At 43.3% G+C, this 19,305-nt stretch overlaps 1 protein-coding gene across 1 annotated transcript in view; it reads left to right on the top strand.

Moving 5' to 3' along the window:
* The window catches only part of CHN2 (chimerin 2), a 289,418-nt gene extending 274,883 nt beyond the window's left edge, over positions 1 to 14,535 (top strand). Inside the window, exons 9-14 of the mRNA XM_072651032.1 lie at positions 226 to 310; positions 6,427 to 6,600; positions 7,018 to 7,095; positions 8,873 to 9,010; positions 10,329 to 10,434; positions 12,602 to 14,535. Coding sequence (XP_072507133.1) covers positions 226 to 310; positions 6,427 to 6,600; positions 7,018 to 7,095; positions 8,873 to 9,010; positions 10,329 to 10,434; positions 12,602 to 12,773 — 753 coding nt within the window. The 3' untranslated portion in view covers positions 12,774 to 14,535. The remainder of the gene's footprint in view (positions 1 to 225; positions 311 to 6,426; positions 6,601 to 7,017; positions 7,096 to 8,872; positions 9,011 to 10,328; positions 10,435 to 12,601) is intronic.
* The last annotated feature ends 4,770 nt before the right edge of the window (positions 14,536 to 19,305 follow it).

Here is a 19,305-nt window from a genome sequence, read left to right on the forward strand (position 1 = left end):
ATGGGGTGGCCAAAGACGTGAAAGATCAGAACCCCAAACCTCACCTTGTCTTCCCTGTTTCAGACTCTGACCTGCTGGGAGAAATGAGCTCTGATGTGAGGGGCAGGTCCTCTCGATCCTTTTATTTCATAGCTTTAATTTATTTTTCCCTTCCATTAGATACCCCTCCCTCCCCTGCCTCTTGACTACTCCAGGTTTGCTGATTTGTAATTTTCTGAATCACAGGTGCACACGTTCCGGGGACCGCACTGGTGTGAATACTGCGCCAACTTCATGTGGGGCCTCATTGCGCAGGGAGTCAGGTGCTCAGGTAGTTCAGACCTCTGATTGTCCTGTTCTAACTCCATAAAGCAAAGACACGTGATACATGTATAAATAACAAGAATAAATGATGCGGGGGAGGGGGATCTCCTTCCAGACTTGTTCACCGACCCACAATTACAGCGCATTTCAGCCCTTTGTAGGGGGATTTCTCAAGGTGTTTTCAAGGGCAACAGAGAAAGCATTTTGTTGACTTGGTTTCTCTTTTCACGGAATAAATAGAAGGTTTGTAACTCATCCTTCTTTCTTCCCATAATGAGCAGGAGCTTTGAAAATTCCGTGGAATACCTGAATGAATCAGACATGCCTCTTTCCTTAAACTATGGTCTTTCTTTTCCTCTCTCACCCCCTCATGCCACTACCCTACAAAAAAAAACTGGACTTAAAAATATGGCCCTGCTCTGTCCTTTCTGCCATTAAATTGGTAATGAAACTGAGTTCTGTGCTGCCTTCTTGGTAACTGAGGGCCTAAGTGAGCCCCATAAAAATTTATCTATTTTTCCTGTTAATGAAGCAGCATAGCATAGTGGCCAGAGAGCCTTACCTCAGAGGCAGGAAGACCTGCCTTCAAATCCCACTCCTAATACATTTTCTTAGCCTACAGGATCCTGGATGAGTCCTCTAACCTCTTAGTACTCCAGGGAAACTCTCCAAAGCTTTAAGTAAGAAAGAAGGTGCTTTAGGAGTACTTTAGGAGAGGAAGTTTTCTCACCAGGAGTTCCCTTCACCAGTGAAATCACAAAGTTGAATTTCAAAAGTCTTTGCTGGTCGTTGTAGCAGAATGATTTTTGTTCTTCTCTGTAGGGTCCAAATTTAGCACGTGCACATCGGACCCTCTCCAGAACAACATGTGTGTTTTGAAAAAATATATTTCAGTAATGATGTTCAATCACTTTGCCCAATAGAAATTGCCCAGATTTTTGTTTTTCTTTCAGGCAGAGGGGTCACTGATAAAAGAAAAGTAGAAGAAAGACAATTATCTCTTAGCCCTCATCTCCCCTTACTGAAATAGATACAAATATTATATAGTGAATATTATATATAGTGTATATACATGGAATATGGTGAATGTGTGTATGTGTATAAAACCTGGACACTTCTGGAGGGCTTTCCAGCCATATAGCACATGGTACTCAATGACTTCCCATAAGTTCAATATTTTGTCTACTTCATATAAGACCTCCTTTTAGAAAACATCAATATTTGAGCTTCTGTAGATAAATAAGGGAAAGACTTGTGGGAAAGCTGGGGAACAATAAAGGGAGTAACCCAGTAACAGCAGACCACATTTTGCCAAACAATCCTGCCTTATCCCATGAGAGCTTCTTCTTGAATGGCCCAAAGCCAACCAACATGCCCTGCGCCCAGTTGGCTGAATTCACTGCCACCGAGTGAATCTCTTCTTTAGCAAAATGGCATGGATGATTCTTTGAGCTTTCTCCACCTATATATAAAATATAAATTCATATATAATATATATGTATATATCTATGTATGCATAATATATATTATATATGCATGTATCTGTGTGTATATGTGTATGTATCTATATGTATATATGTGTGAATATACATGTGTGTTCTGCATATGTGTGTATACATATATACATATATAAAACAATGTGTTATGGATATGTGTGTGTGTGTGTGTGTGTGTGTGTGTGTGTGTGTGTGTGTATATACTCACACACACTTATACACATACACATATAATATAGGGTGAACTGGTTTGGATAGAGACTTATTTCTTGGGTGAAGGGAGGAGAAGCCAGGAAATAAATACATGAGAGTAGCTGAGCTACTTTAAAAGAGCAGTATGCTCGAGTGTGCTGATTAACACACCACCACTCTTCTGCCTATGTGAGCAAGGATGCCATCTGATCATTGCTATAAGCCCATGAGGGTCAGTAAGACACAGAATCCCAGAATCTCAGTCAGAAGGCACTTGAGGAACCATCTACTCATTGGATCATAGGTTTGGAACTGGAAAGGGATGTCAAGGTCATTTAGTCCAACCTCATCACTTTAGAAAGGGGAATCCCAAATCCCAGGGAGGCTTTTGATTTGTCCTATGTTACTTGAGAAGTAGGAAAGAAATCCAAAGACCTACCTGAGAAAGACTTTACTATAACACTGAGCAAAGGTCGTCCAGTCTCTGTGCCAAGACCTCCAGCGAGCTCACTACCTCCCCAGGCAGCCTTTCCCACTTTTGGACAGCTCCCATTGTTAAGAACTTGGGGTTGGTTTTGCTCTGATATCAAGCCAAAATTTGCCTTTTTACAAGTCTCTTGCTAGTCCACTCACTATTGTCTTCCTACTATGTGAACTCCCAGGAGGTTCCAACCTCTTTGTAACATATAGCCACAGAGAGGCCCATTCTCAGACCATAATTATGTAAATAAATATAAGAGCTGACATTCATATCAGGCTTTAAGGATGGCTGAGCAATTTATATTCATTACTTTATCTGATCCTCCTCACAACAACCCTGGAAGACAAGCTGTCTTTCCATCCCCCAGTCTTACAGATGAGAAAACAGAGGTAAAAGCAGGTTAAGTGACTTGTCCAGAGTCATACAATTAGTAAGTATGAGAGGCAAGATTTGAACTGAGTTCTTCCTGACTCCAAGTTCATCCCTCTCTCCATGACACTAAGCTGTGTGTCATGAGCTCAGTCCTACAGATATGTATTATCCTCATCTAAAAGATGAGAGAACAAGATTCAAACCCAGGATCCTCCTGGTCCTAATTCTGATGCTCTCACCACTCTATCACACTTAGAATAGGACAATTTAAACATTTAATCAGAGTGATCCCAAAGTAGATGAGGCCACCTCTTCAACTAACTGGTTTCCCCATAATTGCATATTTGTAAACCAGGACTTCTTTACCCTTTTTTTTTTTTGGTAGCATAGACCACTTGGGCAATTGTTTGGAGTCTATGGACCTCTTCTCTGAATCATGTTTTTAAATTCATAAAATAAAATGTAAAGGACTACAAAGAAAACCAATTTTACTGAAATACATTTATAAAAAGAATTTTTAAAAACAAGTTTACAGTTTACATAGCCAAGGTTAAGAAGCCCTACTTTAATGAAGGTGGGATAGCTGCTTAGCAGAGATCATGCCAAGAGTATTCGTGGGGTTGGACTTGGTGACCATTGAGATTCCCTGAGTGTCCGGAAAAATGAAATTAGGAGGCCCCTGAAACAGGGAGACCCTTTTGTTAACTAGGGTTAAGCTGGTTTTCACCCTGCTCGCCCCGATGCCTTTGGCTGGGAATTTCCATTAGTGGAAGCCACCTGCTGAGAGGGTTTTCATGGCTTCAGTGAACTCCAATGCCCCCTTTCAGCCGAGGATTCTGATAGGCTCTATAAATAATTACTCTAATTATTCTATTACATGGCCCTGTAATGCACAGAGAGCCCTATGGTGCCCTGGCCAAAGGCCAGTTCTTCATTATTGCTAATTTTGCAGGTGTCAAAATAAAGCCTGTATTATGGGGGGAAATGGAGGTGCCCTGACTAGGCCCCCTGACAGGCTTAGAAGTGGGGGAAGGAATGCTAGGGGAGAGAGCCCAGGCTTTGGGGTACCCTTCCATGGTCTTTAGGAAGCCCATGGTGAAAGTTTAATCCATTCTGAGCAGAACTGTATTGTGGTTCATAGGACCCCAGAGCTGAAAGGGACCTCAGAGGTCATGTGATTCAACCTCATTTTACAGATGAGGAAACTGAGGCCCATGGAGGTTCAGTGACTTGCCCAAGGTCACATAGGTAATAAGTCAAAGATGAGTTTTTAAACTGTGTCCTCCAACTCCAAGTCTAGTGTCCTTTCCACTCTGTCACTATCTCCCTAATCAGAAGGGCTCTCAGGAGTCATCCAGTCCTGCCCCTGCCAGGGCACTGGCCACCTCCCAAAGGTTCTCAACAATGACCCAGGCTAGATCAAAGGGCAGAGGGAAGAAAGCAGAGTGCAGCTATTCATACCACCCATCTTGGGAATCACCAACAGCCTAGCTGTGTACAACATAAGCCCCTTGAGGGCAGGGATTGTCATACTTTTATCTTTGTGGCTCCAGCATCTGGCACAGTCCTGGTGTATAGTAGTAACATTTTAATGATTAATTGACCACTAATAAATAATTGAGTGAGTGATAGCTTTGGGAAACGCTTCTGAACCATCTCTGGAAGACTTTTTCAGTCCTCAGGATTTCTGTTATCTGGAATGGTGTGTAACAGAAATCAGTGCACTTGGAGCCAGGTAATCTTCTAAGTGCTAGTTTCATTAGTAACTAGCATTGGTGCCTTAGGCAAGACACCTATACTCTCTGGGCTTTAGTTTCTTCATTTCCAAAATAATGCAAGACCTGCTTATTCTGGAGCCTGAATGAGATCATGCACATGAAAGTACTTTGTGACTAGAAAGTGCTATGTTTAAAAGTAAGTTATAGTATTACCACTATTAATAATGATCATTAGTTCATAAATAGGTTAATTTCATTTTCTTGGGGAAAAGTATAGCCAAGAAAATAATTTCATAAGGACTTAATAGAGTAAGTGATAAGCAAATGGGTCTAAGAACTATTCTGGCTTTAATGAAGGTGGGATGAGAATTTGAATTAAAAATTATTAACTTCTTTGTAGCTTTTCCTCTAAGGTTGCCTAACTACAAAGACACAAAATAGTATCCTTGGCAGGGCAAGGTGGAAGAATGTAAACAATTCCCTAGCAAGGACATTAAATTCATACAAAATTGTAGCAGTGGGGAAAAGTTGTGTTTCCCCACCCCTCTCACCACCACCAAATAAAATTATTCATCAATAAGTGAGGCTCCTGCTTTCATTCACAGAAACTATCATTTCAAGGGGCCGCATGCCTAGCCAGCAATTAGCCTATCTGCTCACAGATGATGGAATGTTGTATTTAGGTTTTTCCTCCTTCGGGGGTCGGGACAAAGGGTGAAAGTGGTTCTGCATTCTATTTTCTTGGCAGTGAGCTTCCTGGTCCCATAGGAGTAAGCCTCTAACTTACCAGAGAGTATCTATTATTGCATCCCAGGCATTGGTAATCTACCGAGTAGAGCATTGGACTTGGGGTGTGCTGGGCTGGCTGTAAGATCAACCATGTCTCCAGCTTGCCTGCTTGGGCATTACGAGCTGACTTGGAGTCCGACACCCACCTGTTTTTCCATCTCTTGGATTGTTCAGACAAAACTGATCTCAGGGACTATATGTTCAGGGACAAGTAGACCCAGACCCTCAGGCAAATCTCCCTTCCTTTCTCTAAACTTCAGTTTTGTCACCTGCAAAATGGGGATATTGGCTTGGGAAGGCAGCTTGATACAGTGGAAAGGGTGCCAGAACCAGAGTCCAAGTTCAAAATCTGAGTTCAAATCTTGGTTCTTCACTTAACAATACATAACTGTGGGCAAGTGACTTAACCTCCTTGGGACTCAGTGTCCTTATCTGTAAAACAAGAGGTGCTGGACTGAGCTCCCAAGGGTTCTTCTACCTCCCAAATCTCTAAGCCAGTGATTTTGGGTGATCTCTAATAGTCCCTTCCAGCTTTAATTATAGTCGATAAATATGTTATTAAGCAAATTCGTTATTAAGTATATATACTACCAGCCTGCGCAGGGGATACTAAGACATGAAATACTCTCCTCCCATAGGGAAAGGAGTATTATACTTGGGAGGGATTGTGGGGCAGAAAACAACACCATGTGTTTACATAAATATAAAATAATTTCATGAGGGAAATATAGATGATGGTTTGGGGGTGGGGATCAGGAGAGATTTCTGGGTGGTTACTTTGAAGGGGATTCAGGATTCCATGGTCTTACCTACCCATTCACCCAGGCTCATTTCTAGAGTCATCAGAATGAGGTACACCTGACATACTAGGCTGGAGCCATAAAAGATGGGCCAGAAATGCTGGTCAGCATCCAGGCATAACCTGGAGAAGCCATAAGATTTTCACACCACTAACTCTAGAAACATTCACAATCACTGTGAACATCTTGACCCTTCAGAGGAATCCTCTTCAGACCACCCCATGCATATGTGACAGAGAGCAGTTTAGTGACAATCCTCCTTTTTTTTTTTTCAGACTGTGGCCTGAATGTTCACAAGCAATGCTCAAAACACGTTCCCAATGACTGTCAGCCGGACCTCAAGCGCATCAAGAAAGTGTACTGCTGCGATCTTACCACCCTGGTGAAGGCCCATAATACCCAGAGGCCCATGGTGGTGGACATGTGCATTCGGGAGATCGAGGGCAGAGGTTTGGGAGGACTTGCTTGTTCTGAAATAGCTGTCGTTGGGTGTTTAGACTTTGAGAGGCTCAGATGGAGGGACCCTGCCCAGCACTGTTGAAGGATTCTTTTTGAAGTTTGCTTTGTGGTCAGAATTAATAGATTTCCTAGCCCCCACCCCACCCCTAGGTGTTGTAATAGATGGAATAGTGTGGGGTGGGGTCAAGAAGACCAGGATTCCAATCCTTCCTGATCTTCATAGGCAAGACATTTGCTGCCTCTCTGTGCCCCAAACACAAATTCCTCTAGGATTTGGTGGAGGGAATTCTCACACTGGAAATGCCCACATGGTGACTGAATCACGGCTGTTACTGTCATTTCTTGTTCAAGGTTATGGCTTTGCAGAGAGTAGGCTGAAATTCATTTCCTGTGTTTTTCTTTTTCAGGTTTGAAGTCAGAAGGCCTCTACAGAGTCTCAGGCTTCACTGAACACATTGAAGACGTCAAGATGGCTTTTGACAGAGGTATGCTTGAGAATTCTCTCCTGGTGAACAGGCTGACAATGAACTTCATTTGGAGGTGGCTCCTTTGTTTCCATTAATGAGTACACTGCTGAAGATCATGATTCAGTGTGCCCAGCCAGGCAGAGCGCCCAGCACTGAGTCGTACAGATTGATCAGCTTTCCTAGAGGCCACCACCATTGGCTCTGAGAGGGAAGCTCCAAGAGAGTCTATGAGCTCAGGCAAAGCAAGGGAGAGTGAGAAGCACTTAGAACCCTGCAGTTGGAGTCAGAAAGATCTGAGTTCAAATCCTCCCTCAGACATTTAGTAGCAGGATGTCTCTTGATAAGTCACATGACCCTATGTCTTTCTGCTTCCTCATCTATAAAATGAAAGACCCCTAAGGACGATTCCAGCTCATCCTGAGAATCTAGGCTCATTCTTTGATGTCTTTACTCAGAGTGAGTCCAGAGTACTCTGAAACCCCCCTTCTTACAATCTTTTTTTTCTTTTATTTTTCTCATTTTACTTTGAAGACCTCAAAGTAGCAGGTGAGGGTGTGATGGTGTTAAAAGGGGCAAGGATTTTCGTCCCTTCCCTCCATGAGTTTTATATAGGAACTTCCAGTGTGGGAAGTCCCTGCACCCATTCAGATCAGCAACTCCTCATAACTTACAGTTTTAAAGGCTTGCACATGGTCTCCTTGCCATTATGTGTTAGATGCAGTACATGATATCAGATCTTCTTCTGACTCCAAGGCAGGATCTATACCACACCTGCCTCTCCAGTTGAAGAGGAACAGGACTTGGGGCCAAATAATGACTTGTAGTGTTTGGGTTGCTAAGCACTTTCCCCTCCAATAGCTACTTATGTTGACCTTTGCTCTTTTAAGTTCCCAAGTTTAAAGGAGATGCTGGGAATTTGTCAGTCAAAAGGGATTTAATTAGTCTTTGCTACTTAGATTATGCTAGCCAATGGTCATGTCTGGAAAGGACTCCCATCTCACCAGTCATGTCTGGAATGGATTCCCCTCCCAATCTACCTTGGCTTAACTCCACCATATTTACTTTGCATTTATTCTGTATATATTTACCTATGTATCTACTGGCTCTCCCAATAGAATAAAAGTTCTTTAAGGGCAGGAAGTATACCATTAGTGTTTTGTATCCTCAGTGCCTGGAAGATAGTTGCCTGGAGCCCTCTGGACTCTCCCAATTGTGAGCTGCTTCTTCTTATCTTTCAATTCCAGAGCCAACTTCAACTTTATTTTAATCTACCTCTTTAACTCCCAGCGTCAACTTAATTCAATAAATGTTTAGTAACTGCTGATTATGTGCAAAATCATCACTGTGGGTACTGGGGACACAATAACAAAAGAGAAGAAAACAACAATCACTGTCCTCAGAGAGCTTATATTCTCCTGGTGGAATATTCTTGGCATTCTAAGACTGAGAGGTGGTTAGTCAAAACCTGAGTTGGAAACATTTGTTACTGGGTTTTTCCTTCCTTCCATCCCCTCCTTCTTCTTCCTCTTTCTTTTCTATTTCCCTCTCTCCTTGGCCCTCCCTCTTTCCTTTTCCTTTATCTCCCCTTTTTCCTTTTCCCTTCTTTCTCTTCCCTCTCCTTTCCCCTCTCTTTTCTCTTCCTTTTGCTCGATCTTTTTCTTTTCCCTCACTACTCTCCCTTCTCCCTCCTTTGCTTTTCTCTCTTCTTGAGTCCTTCTACTTTTATTTCTGCTTTGAAATACCCCTGGAGAAATCATGGCACGAGTTAGTAATGGATTTCTTGGCTCTCTCCTAGATGGTGAGAAGGCAGATATCTCTGCCCACATATATCCTGACATCAACATCATCACAGGGGCACTGAAACTGTACTTCCGAGACTTGCCAATTCCTGTCATCACCTATGATACCTATGCCAAGTTTATAGATGCAGCTAGTAAGTATGAAGCCCTCTGTGAGAAGCCATCCATCCTGGTTTTGTTTAGGCAAAGAGCTTTTGAGTATGAGGAAATGAAAACTTTGGGTACCAAAACCAAGTGATTATAAATGATTCTCTGCCACACTTTCCATTTGGTTACTAATGCCACCACCACCCTTAATAAGAGCTGACATTTCTGTGGCCTCGAAGGTTGGCAAAGTCCTTCACCATGATGATCACAGTTGAGCCTCACAAGGAGCCCATGAGAAAGTTACCAGAAGTGGTGTTATCCTCATTTTATAGAAAATAGAGTGGAAGCTCAGAGCAATTCAGTTACCTTTCCAGGTAACACACTATTAAGTATGTGAGGTGGAATTTGAACCCAGGTCTACCTGACTTCAAATTTAGCACCTTCCTTATGCTTCTTCCAGGATTGTGCTGGCTGAGGCTCTGAGCCTTCTTCCAGTAGACTTGGCTGTGGTTGGACAGCAGGATTTACTACCCCTGGGAATAGGTCCTTCCCTCTCTCTTCCTCATGCTCGAGTCCAATGCCAGTGTGCCTGTATCATGAGTATATATAAGGGTTGTGGGAAGTCCTGGGCTGGATGGGTTCATCATTCCCAGTTGCCCTACCTACCTAGTTTTTCAACATTATGACAGGCACCAAGGTGGCACAGAGTGCTGGACCTGGAGTCAGTATGACCTTCATTCACATCATCGTCAGACACTTACTAGCTGTGTGACCCTGAGCAAGTCACTTCATCTCTGCATCAGTTTTCTTGTCTGCAAAATGGGGATATTAATAGCACCTACCTTCTAGGATTTTTGTGAGGATCAAATGAGAAAACAATTATAAAGCACTAGGTGGTATAGTGGATGGAGTACCAAGCCTGGAGTTAGGAAGACTCATCTTCCTGAGTTCAGATCTGGCCTCAGATACTTAGCAGCTATGTGGCCCTGGGCAAGTCACTTCACCCTGTTTGCCTTAGTTTCCTCATCTGTAAAATGAGCTGGAGAAGGAAATGGTGAACCACTCCAGTATCTTTGTCAAGAAAACCCCAAATGGGGTCATGTAGAGTTGGACATGACTGTACAATAGCAACAATCATCATAGTGCCTGTCATTTAGTAAGCACTAGAAGAATGTTAGCTGTTGCTAGTGGAAAGAGTGCTGGATTTTGGGGTCATAAGATTCAGATTCAAATCCTGGTATTTACTACCTCTGTGATCTTGAAAAAGTCAAGTCACCCCTGTGGGTTTCAGTGTCTCCAAATGAAATTAAACTAGACATGTTCTCATTTCCTGTGTTCTAACATTCATGTCATCTTGTTCCACAGAAATCTCCAATCCAGATGAGAGGTTAGAGGCCGTCCATGAAGTCTTAATGTTGCTGCCTCCTGCCCATTATGAGACGCTCAGATACCTAATGATTCATCTCAAGAAGTAAGTGGACACCTCACAGACCTACTGGCTTCTTCCATGTTTGGGCAAGGGGAGAGCTCCATTGGTTACACACTAGAGTATTTTTATACAGCTCAAAGATGGACAGAATAAAACAAGTAAAACAGCTGCCTTGGACTTTTCTCCCGCTCATCCACACACTTGCCTCCTTTTCTGCTCATTTCCCTCTTCCTTCTCATGGAAACCCTTCAATCTCTCCTGTCTCCCTTCCCAGCCCTACCTTCCATCCTTCTGTCCTGTTGCAGGTCTGCTCTCTGTCATGGCTCACCCCATCCCATACTTTTCTCTTGCCTCTCTATGCCTCCGATGTGTGAAAGTGGGAGCCCTGGGATTGGAGGCTGGCCAAAGTGGGCAGTCTATTTATCTCCCTTGACTTCCAATCTCCTTAGTATGTGTCTCTGTGGGGAGGTCAGGACACAGGTTCTTTAAACTATTAGAGAAAGGCAACATTATTGTTGAGACAACAAACTTGATCCAAGAACATAGGGCATCAGATCCAAAAAGATGATACCAAGATAGCAAGCCATAATGCTTCATGCGCCTTGTGAATCATGAAAACGGAGTGGCACCATGGTGCAGGGGCTAGGGCAATAGACTGGGAGTCAGGAAGAACTCAGTTCAAATCCCTGGAACCCCTCCAGCCTTTCCTCACCTGTAAAATGCAAGAATTGTCAATAACAACCTCCAAGGTGTTTTTTAAGCTCAAAATCTATGATCCAAGATCTTCTCATTCAGGGTGGTCAGTGATGGAAAAAGTGGCCCCTCCCCCTTCCCAAAAGGAAGTGCCTATTTCTGATGCCAGCTAGTTAATCTGCTTCATTATAAGTCCCAAGGAATGCTTCATTTACCTAATTAATAGATTGCAATTTGTCAACTCCATCTTTAAGTTGGCTGGGTCTTTGATCAAGGCCATCACTAATAGTGATGTGATGTTCATGGCTGTGTAAGCTTCTTAAACTCCCTTTTTTTCTCGGGGCAGGACGAATCATGCTCACGATATGCGCATGACTGAATATTACTAGATTAGGTGAACATGTTCAGTTTCAGCACCTGAATAAATGAAGAGCTGGGCCCTAAAAGGAATAGTGGGCTCAGCAATGGATTTGGACTCAGAGGACCTGAGTTGAAATCCTGGTTTGGCCCCTTACTCCCTGTATGACTTTGGACAAATCCATTTTCAGCTCTCAGGGCTTTGTTTTCTTCATCTGTGACTCTCAATGTCTCCTAAGGTTGCTTCCAGTTCTCAGTGTGGGATCCCATGATCCTGGACTGCCCTCACAACCCTCTACTTTTGATCTGGAAGGATCTCATTTTCCTAATTTCTCAGATTTTTTTCAATTGAAAGATCATCCTATTGAGCCAACTTCCAAGACTGAACAAAGTTAGGATGATGAATGATAGGCATGGGCACTGAAAACATTGGACTGGGGAGGAGGGGAGACTGGCCAGGAGGATTATTATCTGTTTTTACTTTCATTTGTTTCCAACCCACTCCCAGTGATTTAAAACAAAACTAAGCAAAACTTGAGTATGTTTAAATTGTATTATGTTCTCCTGGGGAGAGTCTACCTTGCTCCAAATGTATAATCCAGAGAGCAAACATTGCATACTGGCCTGGCAGTCAGGGTGTCCTGTTGGGGGTGAGGAGGAGACAACAAGCATTAGTCACTGAGGTGGGATCAGGAAAGGCCTGCTGTAGGAAGGAAGTTCTCTTTGCCCAACTGACTCCCTCTAGGGTCCAAGAGAAATCACTTAAATTTCTTGTTCCTTTATTTTCCTACCTGTGAAATGGGTTTTATGCTTTTTCTATTTATTTGTCTTAAGACAGTTGAAGGAAGGATGATTAATGAATATGAGCTTCTTAAGAGAGGGATTTGTTTTCAGTTTTTGTCTTTCCATTAACCAGCACCTAACTTAGTGCCAGGTACATAGTAGGTGCTCAATAAATGCTTACTGAATTGAACAGACTGTCTCAAAACAAGAGTGCTGCAGTTCTAGAGCACTGAGAAGTTAGGACTTGCCCAGGGTCACTCACTGGCTGGACTTGAACCCAGGTCTTCCTGGCTTCAGGGCTATGTCTCCCCTGGCACCATGCTGCCTTTGTTTTCCCTCTATGGGAAGGTAATGGTGGGGGCCTGGTGTCTTTCAGGGTCACGATGAATGAAAAGGAGAACTTCATGAATGCTGAGAATCTCGGGATCGTGTTTGGCCCCACCTTGATGAGGCCCCCCGAGGAGAGCACCCTTGCCACCCTTAACGACATGCGGTACCAGAAGCTCATTGTGCAAATCTTAATAGAGAATGAAGATGTTTTGTTCTAAGCTAACAGGGAAGTGGGCTGTGTGGCCTCAGCCCAGCCTCAGCTGATAAGGCGAAAGGAATGAAAACATTTCTTATTTTGCCTGGCTTTACTTTTTAAACAAAGAAAAGGAGTCCCTGGCCCACCACGGAACGCTCTTGTCTCATGGACATACACCTCTCTCCTGGAAAGAATGAGGGGGAGGAAAAGAAAACCCTTTGCCTTGTGTCTCTAGCCTGACCACTTATGTATATTTGTTCTGAGGAATAACACTGGATTGTTGTTTCTTTAACTTATTACAAGAACGCAGACCTTTTCAACAGCAGCGTTTTCGGGAGTGCAGGTGGCCGCTACTTGGGGGCAGCTTTCCAAGACGTGTCCCACCTGCTAAAAAGACAATTCTCTAAGTTGAATGTTGGACAGAACCTATATTATAAAATTTATTTTTTACGTTAATGAACAGCAAGAATGGTATTTTATTTTAGCAGAAGAGAACTCAATGCAGTGAATTTATTATCGCCCTTCATTAGTCCCTACCCTGAGTTCTTGCAGGATCCTATGAATGTCCGGACCACTCCTACAGTATTCTCTTGGCATACCTCCAGTATAACCAGAGCTTCCCGTGGCAATGCCAAATGTTATGCACAGTCCAGCTTTTGGAGTTTCCGCATAAGCACCAAGATCCTGTTGTATAGCACAAGTGTGGCGGTTTCAGCCTCAGTTTCCAAAGACTGAGCTTGACCTTCCATTTCCCCATTGGATCTTCCAGTGCGGGTCACTTGGAAGGAAAGGGAGTGGAGGTCTGAGGGATGCTGGTTATAGTTTGGCCAAAGGCATAAGTGAATATTTAGTTTCTTTCTTCTTCTTGGGAGAGCTTTGAAAATTATCTTGTTTAAGGCAATGGTAGCTCTTTGTCTTGTCGGTGTACACATGAAGGATAAGCTGCAGAAAAAAGTAATACTTCTGTGGAATGTGTTTTCCATTCTGACCCAAGAGCATTTATTTATTAAGAAAGTGCCTACGATGTTCAAGGCACCGTGCTGGGCCTGGGGATGGAAGACCAAACAAAAGCCTATCTTGATCTGCAAGGGTGCTCCCTCTGGGCTCGGTACAAGTGAGCCAACAGGCTGTTTCCTTGGGGGGGAGGGGGCCTTGGTAAGTTTGGTTTTCCCCTAGAGTTTGCTAATTCTCTCAGAAGCTGATCTGTAGTTGATTATTTAATCTTATCCTGTGACAGGTTCTGTTTTCTTTATGTTCATCTGTTTTCTTAATATGCCTCTTTGCACCTAAATTCCCACCCAGACAAAATCTTACAAACATACTCAACTCACTGCCCTCCTGGATTGTTATTGGTTTAGGTGTTTTTATCTTTTTCTCTGATTATCTGAATCATGTGACTTAGCCCCTCACTGTTCTCAGAATGATCTCAAAAAGCAAAGTTGACTATTGATATTCCATTGTGTGCAAAGTGAAGCAGAGAGAGGTGGAGGAGGAGGAGTGAATTCTTGGGTCCTCTAAAAGAGGGAGGAGTCACTAGAGCTATGGGTCTGGGCAGCGCGATTGCACAGTATGTGTGGGTGTGTGGGTGTGTGGGTGGGGGGATTTAGGGGTGGCGTTTCCACTCTTGGACTTCCCCATGACTGTCCAGCTTTGTTGTAGCGTGTGTAATTCTTGATACTGTCATAAAAAATTATCTGGAAATGGTTTTATTTTGTGAAGTGAACCTGCTTTGTAATTTATGAAAGTGTAAATGGAAGGAAAAAACATTAAATGTATTGAGAGTTCTTGTGCCTGTCATGTGTGCGACTCTTAAGAAAAGCATTGGCAAAATGCTTTGTGATCAGAAAGATCGCAGGTTATGTGCATTGTTCACCCACAGCCTGGGGCTCTCCTGGCTTAGAATTTAGGTCTAAAATTGTGATACTTCACCCTGTCTTCACCTAGCCTTCATCCTCTAAATCCTGCAACCTGCAGATGGAGGGAATGACCTCTTCTCTATAGGACCCTCCCCTTCTCTGTCCCCTAAAGGAGAGCCTTAGGGAAGACAGGAAGTGTGTGTGTGCGTGTGTGTGTGTGTGTTACGGTGTTTTGAGGTCCAGGCTGACCAAGCCTCCTCCTTTCCCTTCCCACATCTGCCTTCTTCAATTCGACAAGCATTTATACAGTGCTTTAAGGTTTTCAGAGTTCTTTACAAATAAGTCATTTGATCCTCACAACAACCCTTTGAGGGAGGCACTATTATTATCACCATACAGATGAGGAAACTGAGACAAACGATGATTAAGAGACTTGCCTAGAGTCACACAGCTAGAAAGTATCTGAGGCCAAATTTGAGCTCAGGTCCACTATGCTTCTATTAGGTATAAGACATTGTACTATGAAAATAAAAATGAGCACATATTCTCCTGGGATGCTACTTCATGTGCTCAGATAAGTAAATACAAAGGAATTTCAGGAGGTGAGAAGCACTAAGGGGAGGGGGGGGGCAGCTAAGATAAGTCCTCACATAGAAGATGTTACCTGCTTTGGGAGCAGTTAAGGATTCTAAGGTCAAAGTAAGAAGGGGAGAGGGGGGGAAACAGCCTGTACAAAGGCATGGAGATGGGAGATGGAATGTCTTAAACCAGGAATAGCAAGGTCATTTGGGTTGAAAGTGTGTTATGGGAGTCAAGGTAAGTCCATTTAGTCTACCCAGAGGCTTCCCATCCCTACTCCCCAGTTTTGCTAACTCTCAGGTTCTCAGCCATATTCTTGACAATTCCAGCTGCTAGCTGAATAACCTTGGAACAAGCAAGACATTACCGGATATTTACAGAGGTGAAGCCAACCTTTGATCATCCATAGTTCCCATGCCATCATGAGATAGCTTATTTGTCTAAGATACCTTTTCAGTCATCTGAACTTACCCAACTTAGACTGGGTATTTCTAATAGGGAAATTCACTCTTTAACATAATCAGTGACTTAGAGGAAGATTTTAGCTGCTCCAATTTGCCCATTACACAAAATATATCCCATTGCTGGGATACAACTGAATCACAAAAGACGGTGACATGCTTGATCAAATCTCAGAGGCTGAAATTGAATAGAGCCTGTGGCCTCCTTCCAAAGATCAAGCTTGATTCCAAGACACCAGAAACACCAAGGGTTATCTGACAAGAGTCGGGCTGTGAGAGGAGATGCATGGTGCCCAGAGAGAGCAAAGTGAGGGTCCCACCGTCCCTGGGTCTAGTCATGAAACGTCTGGGGTCTTGTGTTCATTTCTCCCCAGCCTCAGAGGACACAACTATAGTAACTAGTGAGAGTTGGAGCAAGGTAGCGTTAGGCTCCACATCAAGAAAATTGTCCTAACCATTCAAACTATGTGAATGTGGAATAAGCTTCAAGGGGTCATGGGCTCCTCCTCTCCAGAAGTCTTCAAACCAAGGCAGCATGACCCAACTCACTAGGGTTTTGTTCAAGGGAAATCATGGTTGTACAGAGATTGGACTAAAGGGCTTCTTCAAACATGCTGTGGGTTACTTCCTAGCTGGTTTCTTGCCCCTTCACCCTATTACCCAAAGCCAGCATCCAGCACAAACACAGCCTCCCAGGGATCCATCTCTCATTCTCTCCTAACTTCAGGAGCATTCTCTGGTGCCCTTTACCTTTCCTGGGAAATTCAGAAGCATCTGAGAAGCTGTCCTGAATGAGGTCCTTTAGCCATTCAGCTTGACCTTACCTGAATCCTGAGTCTTTAGCACAGACCACATTTTCAGCATATCATCCACCTGTCTGCTACCTCAGGGCAGTCATACCTCATTCCAACATTTCAGGAACCATGATTCCAAGCTTCTCGGGGCCAATGCAACAGGTCAACAGATACAGCTCAGGTTTCCTGACCACAGCCAGCTAACAACCCAAGCAGGACAATTATAAACATAGCAAGAAGGTGGTCAAATGTCAGTTAGGGTAGAATTTTAGGATCTGGAACTAGATGGGCCCTTGAGAGAACTAGCTCCCTCCTCTCCTTACACATGAAGAAATTGAGATCCAAGTTGTAAAGTGACTCGTCACAACTTAGAACCAGAGGCTCAAGGGTGGGAATTGTTAGCTGGGCCAAACGAAAAGAAGGTGATGGAAGAAAGAATGAAAAGCAAAGCTGGCTTGTTTGTGTTCTTTCATATCCTATAGATGGTGTCTTTTTCTTCCTCCACAATCCTGCACATAGTTGTGCTTGGAAAAGGGCGCATCTCACAGGTGATGGGGGTTTGCCTAGATACGTGGTCAATAGTTTGTCCTCATCACTGAAGAAGCCTGGTCAAGATAAATAGAACCTTTGTCTCCCTTTCTTCCTCCCCTCAAGTTACTGAAAATAATTATTTTATTTATTATAATTATATATCTATCTACTTATAATTTCATTAATTATATTTATTGTGATTATGTGCCCATTAATTATGATTATATATTGATCTATTCAGTTCAGTAATTTACAATTTTATTGATCATGTGTTTATTATATTGGTTTATTTAATAAATGCTTGTTGAGAGGCAGGGTTGCTCAATGGATAAGCAGTTGCCCTCATGGTTTTGAAAGACCTGAGTTCAAATCCTGCTCTGACTCCTACTTAGCTGTAGGATCCTGGGCGTTTGCCCCTCTGTGCTTTAGCCAATTCTCAGAGAAGGTGCCAACCTGTGCTGAGAGAATGAGAGGCCTCTCCTCATAGCTCTCTGGGTCAGTGAAATCACAAATCCAATTCCTATCCCCATGGAGATCCTTCTGGGAAATAGAAATTCAATGAATCACTCAACAAGCATTTATAAACACCCACTATGTGTAAGGCATATGAAGGCAGAACAGAAACAATCTCTGTCTTTAGGGAGCTTACTAGGGGTATACAAAACACCCACAGTGAAGTCAATACATGATATGTGCAAAGCAATACAAAATCATTCCAGCCAATCTCAAGGATTCAGAGAAGTAAATAGGAAATACTTATAAATACTTTGGGAGAAAGGGTGATCAGGAATGTCTTCTTGTAGGAGGTACACCAGAGGTGAGTGAGTCCTAATGTAGGAGAGCCGTGCCCAGAGGAAAAGGCAGGAAGGAAGCCTATTACCCCTCTACCCTCAGAGAGCTTGAAATCTGATAGAGATGAGAAGTACACATTTGACTGAGATGCAGTTAAGTTCCATCAAAAAGATGCCAAGTAAGTGCTTGGGGTGGGGGGAGAGGAGAGGAACCAGATGTGATCAGACAAGAGAGTTAGAATGTAAGCCCCTTTGAGGCAGGGATTGGTTTTCCCTTTGTCTGTATTCCCAGTGCTTAGAACAATGCCTGGCACACAGTAGGTGCTTGTTGACTGAAGACAGCCTTAGAAGGAGCAGAATTTCACCAAGCAGAGATGGGAGATGGGGAAATTAGAGGGAAGCCCATGAGTGAAAGTCTGGAAGTAGCAAAGCCTCCTATCAGCACCACATCTGCTGTTTGCCCAGTTATGACTCATCCAATAATCCTTTCTGCCCTAGGTGGGTCACAGTGTTCTTGGGAGTGCCTTTGACTAGGATTTGGGCTATTATTTTTTAGCATTTATAAAGCACTTTTTCATTTTGAAGGATTTGGTGACAATAGGATGTCTTTGTTTGCTCCTGGTGGCCTCATAGTAAATAAGGGAGCCTAATAGATCTGTGTCCTGCTACTTTAGGAGGCTTTGTCTACATTAGATATGCCAGGTAATCATGGGAGACTCTCTTCTACTCACGAGAAGACATCTGTAAAAGAATAGACAGGAGGCAAAAGCCTGCTCTACCACAGACAACTTGCCATTTGAAAGGTAATCTCCCTGGGCTGGAGGTATCAGAGATGGGCTCTCTGGCTCATCAATCCTTAGCCTTTTCCTGATTGAGGGATCCATCTCCTCCCAAACTCTTCTGGTCTCAGACTTCAGGAGCGAGAGGAATAATGTTCAGAGACCAATTTAAACTTAATATAAAGACAGATTATGCAACAATTCAAACTACCCCAAAAGTGGGCTGGGGATGCCCTGGCATGTGGTAGGTAGTGACCCCACCTCCATCTCCAAGTGTTTTTAAGAAAACATGGAATGAGCCTTCCTAAAGTGGATAATGACTTGTTCAGTTTGGGTTGGTACTTGACAGCCTCTGAGGTCCCTCCCAACCCTTGGTGCAGACCCTGACAGATTTTAAGGGCTCCAGGAACTTGAAAGGGAAAAAAATTCATCTTTATTTTTATTAACCTCTAACAGAGTCTAAATGACTTTCATCATCTTTTATTTATGAATTTTTTTTTTCTTCTGAGAAGGGTTCTGTTGGTTGGTTTCCCTAGAGAAGGGGGACATGACACAAAAAAAGGTGAAGATACCCCTGCCTGTTGTTCATGAGGAGCTGAAAGGGATCATGGAGCTGGGAGGAGCCTCTCAGTGAAAGCCTCCCACTCTACACTCAGTGTAGAGACTCAGTGGAGGCTGAGTCTCAAAGAGGTCATAGCATCATGGGCCTGAGGTTGGAAAAGGCCTCTGAATCCATGTGATCCAACCCCTTCATTTTACAGGG

This window comes from Notamacropus eugenii, chromosome 3 (assembly GCF_028372415.1).
Source record: "Notamacropus eugenii isolate mMacEug1 chromosome 3, mMacEug1.pri_v2, whole genome shotgun sequence".
Lineage (NCBI taxonomy): Eukaryota > Metazoa > Chordata > Mammalia > Diprotodontia > Macropodidae > Notamacropus > Notamacropus eugenii.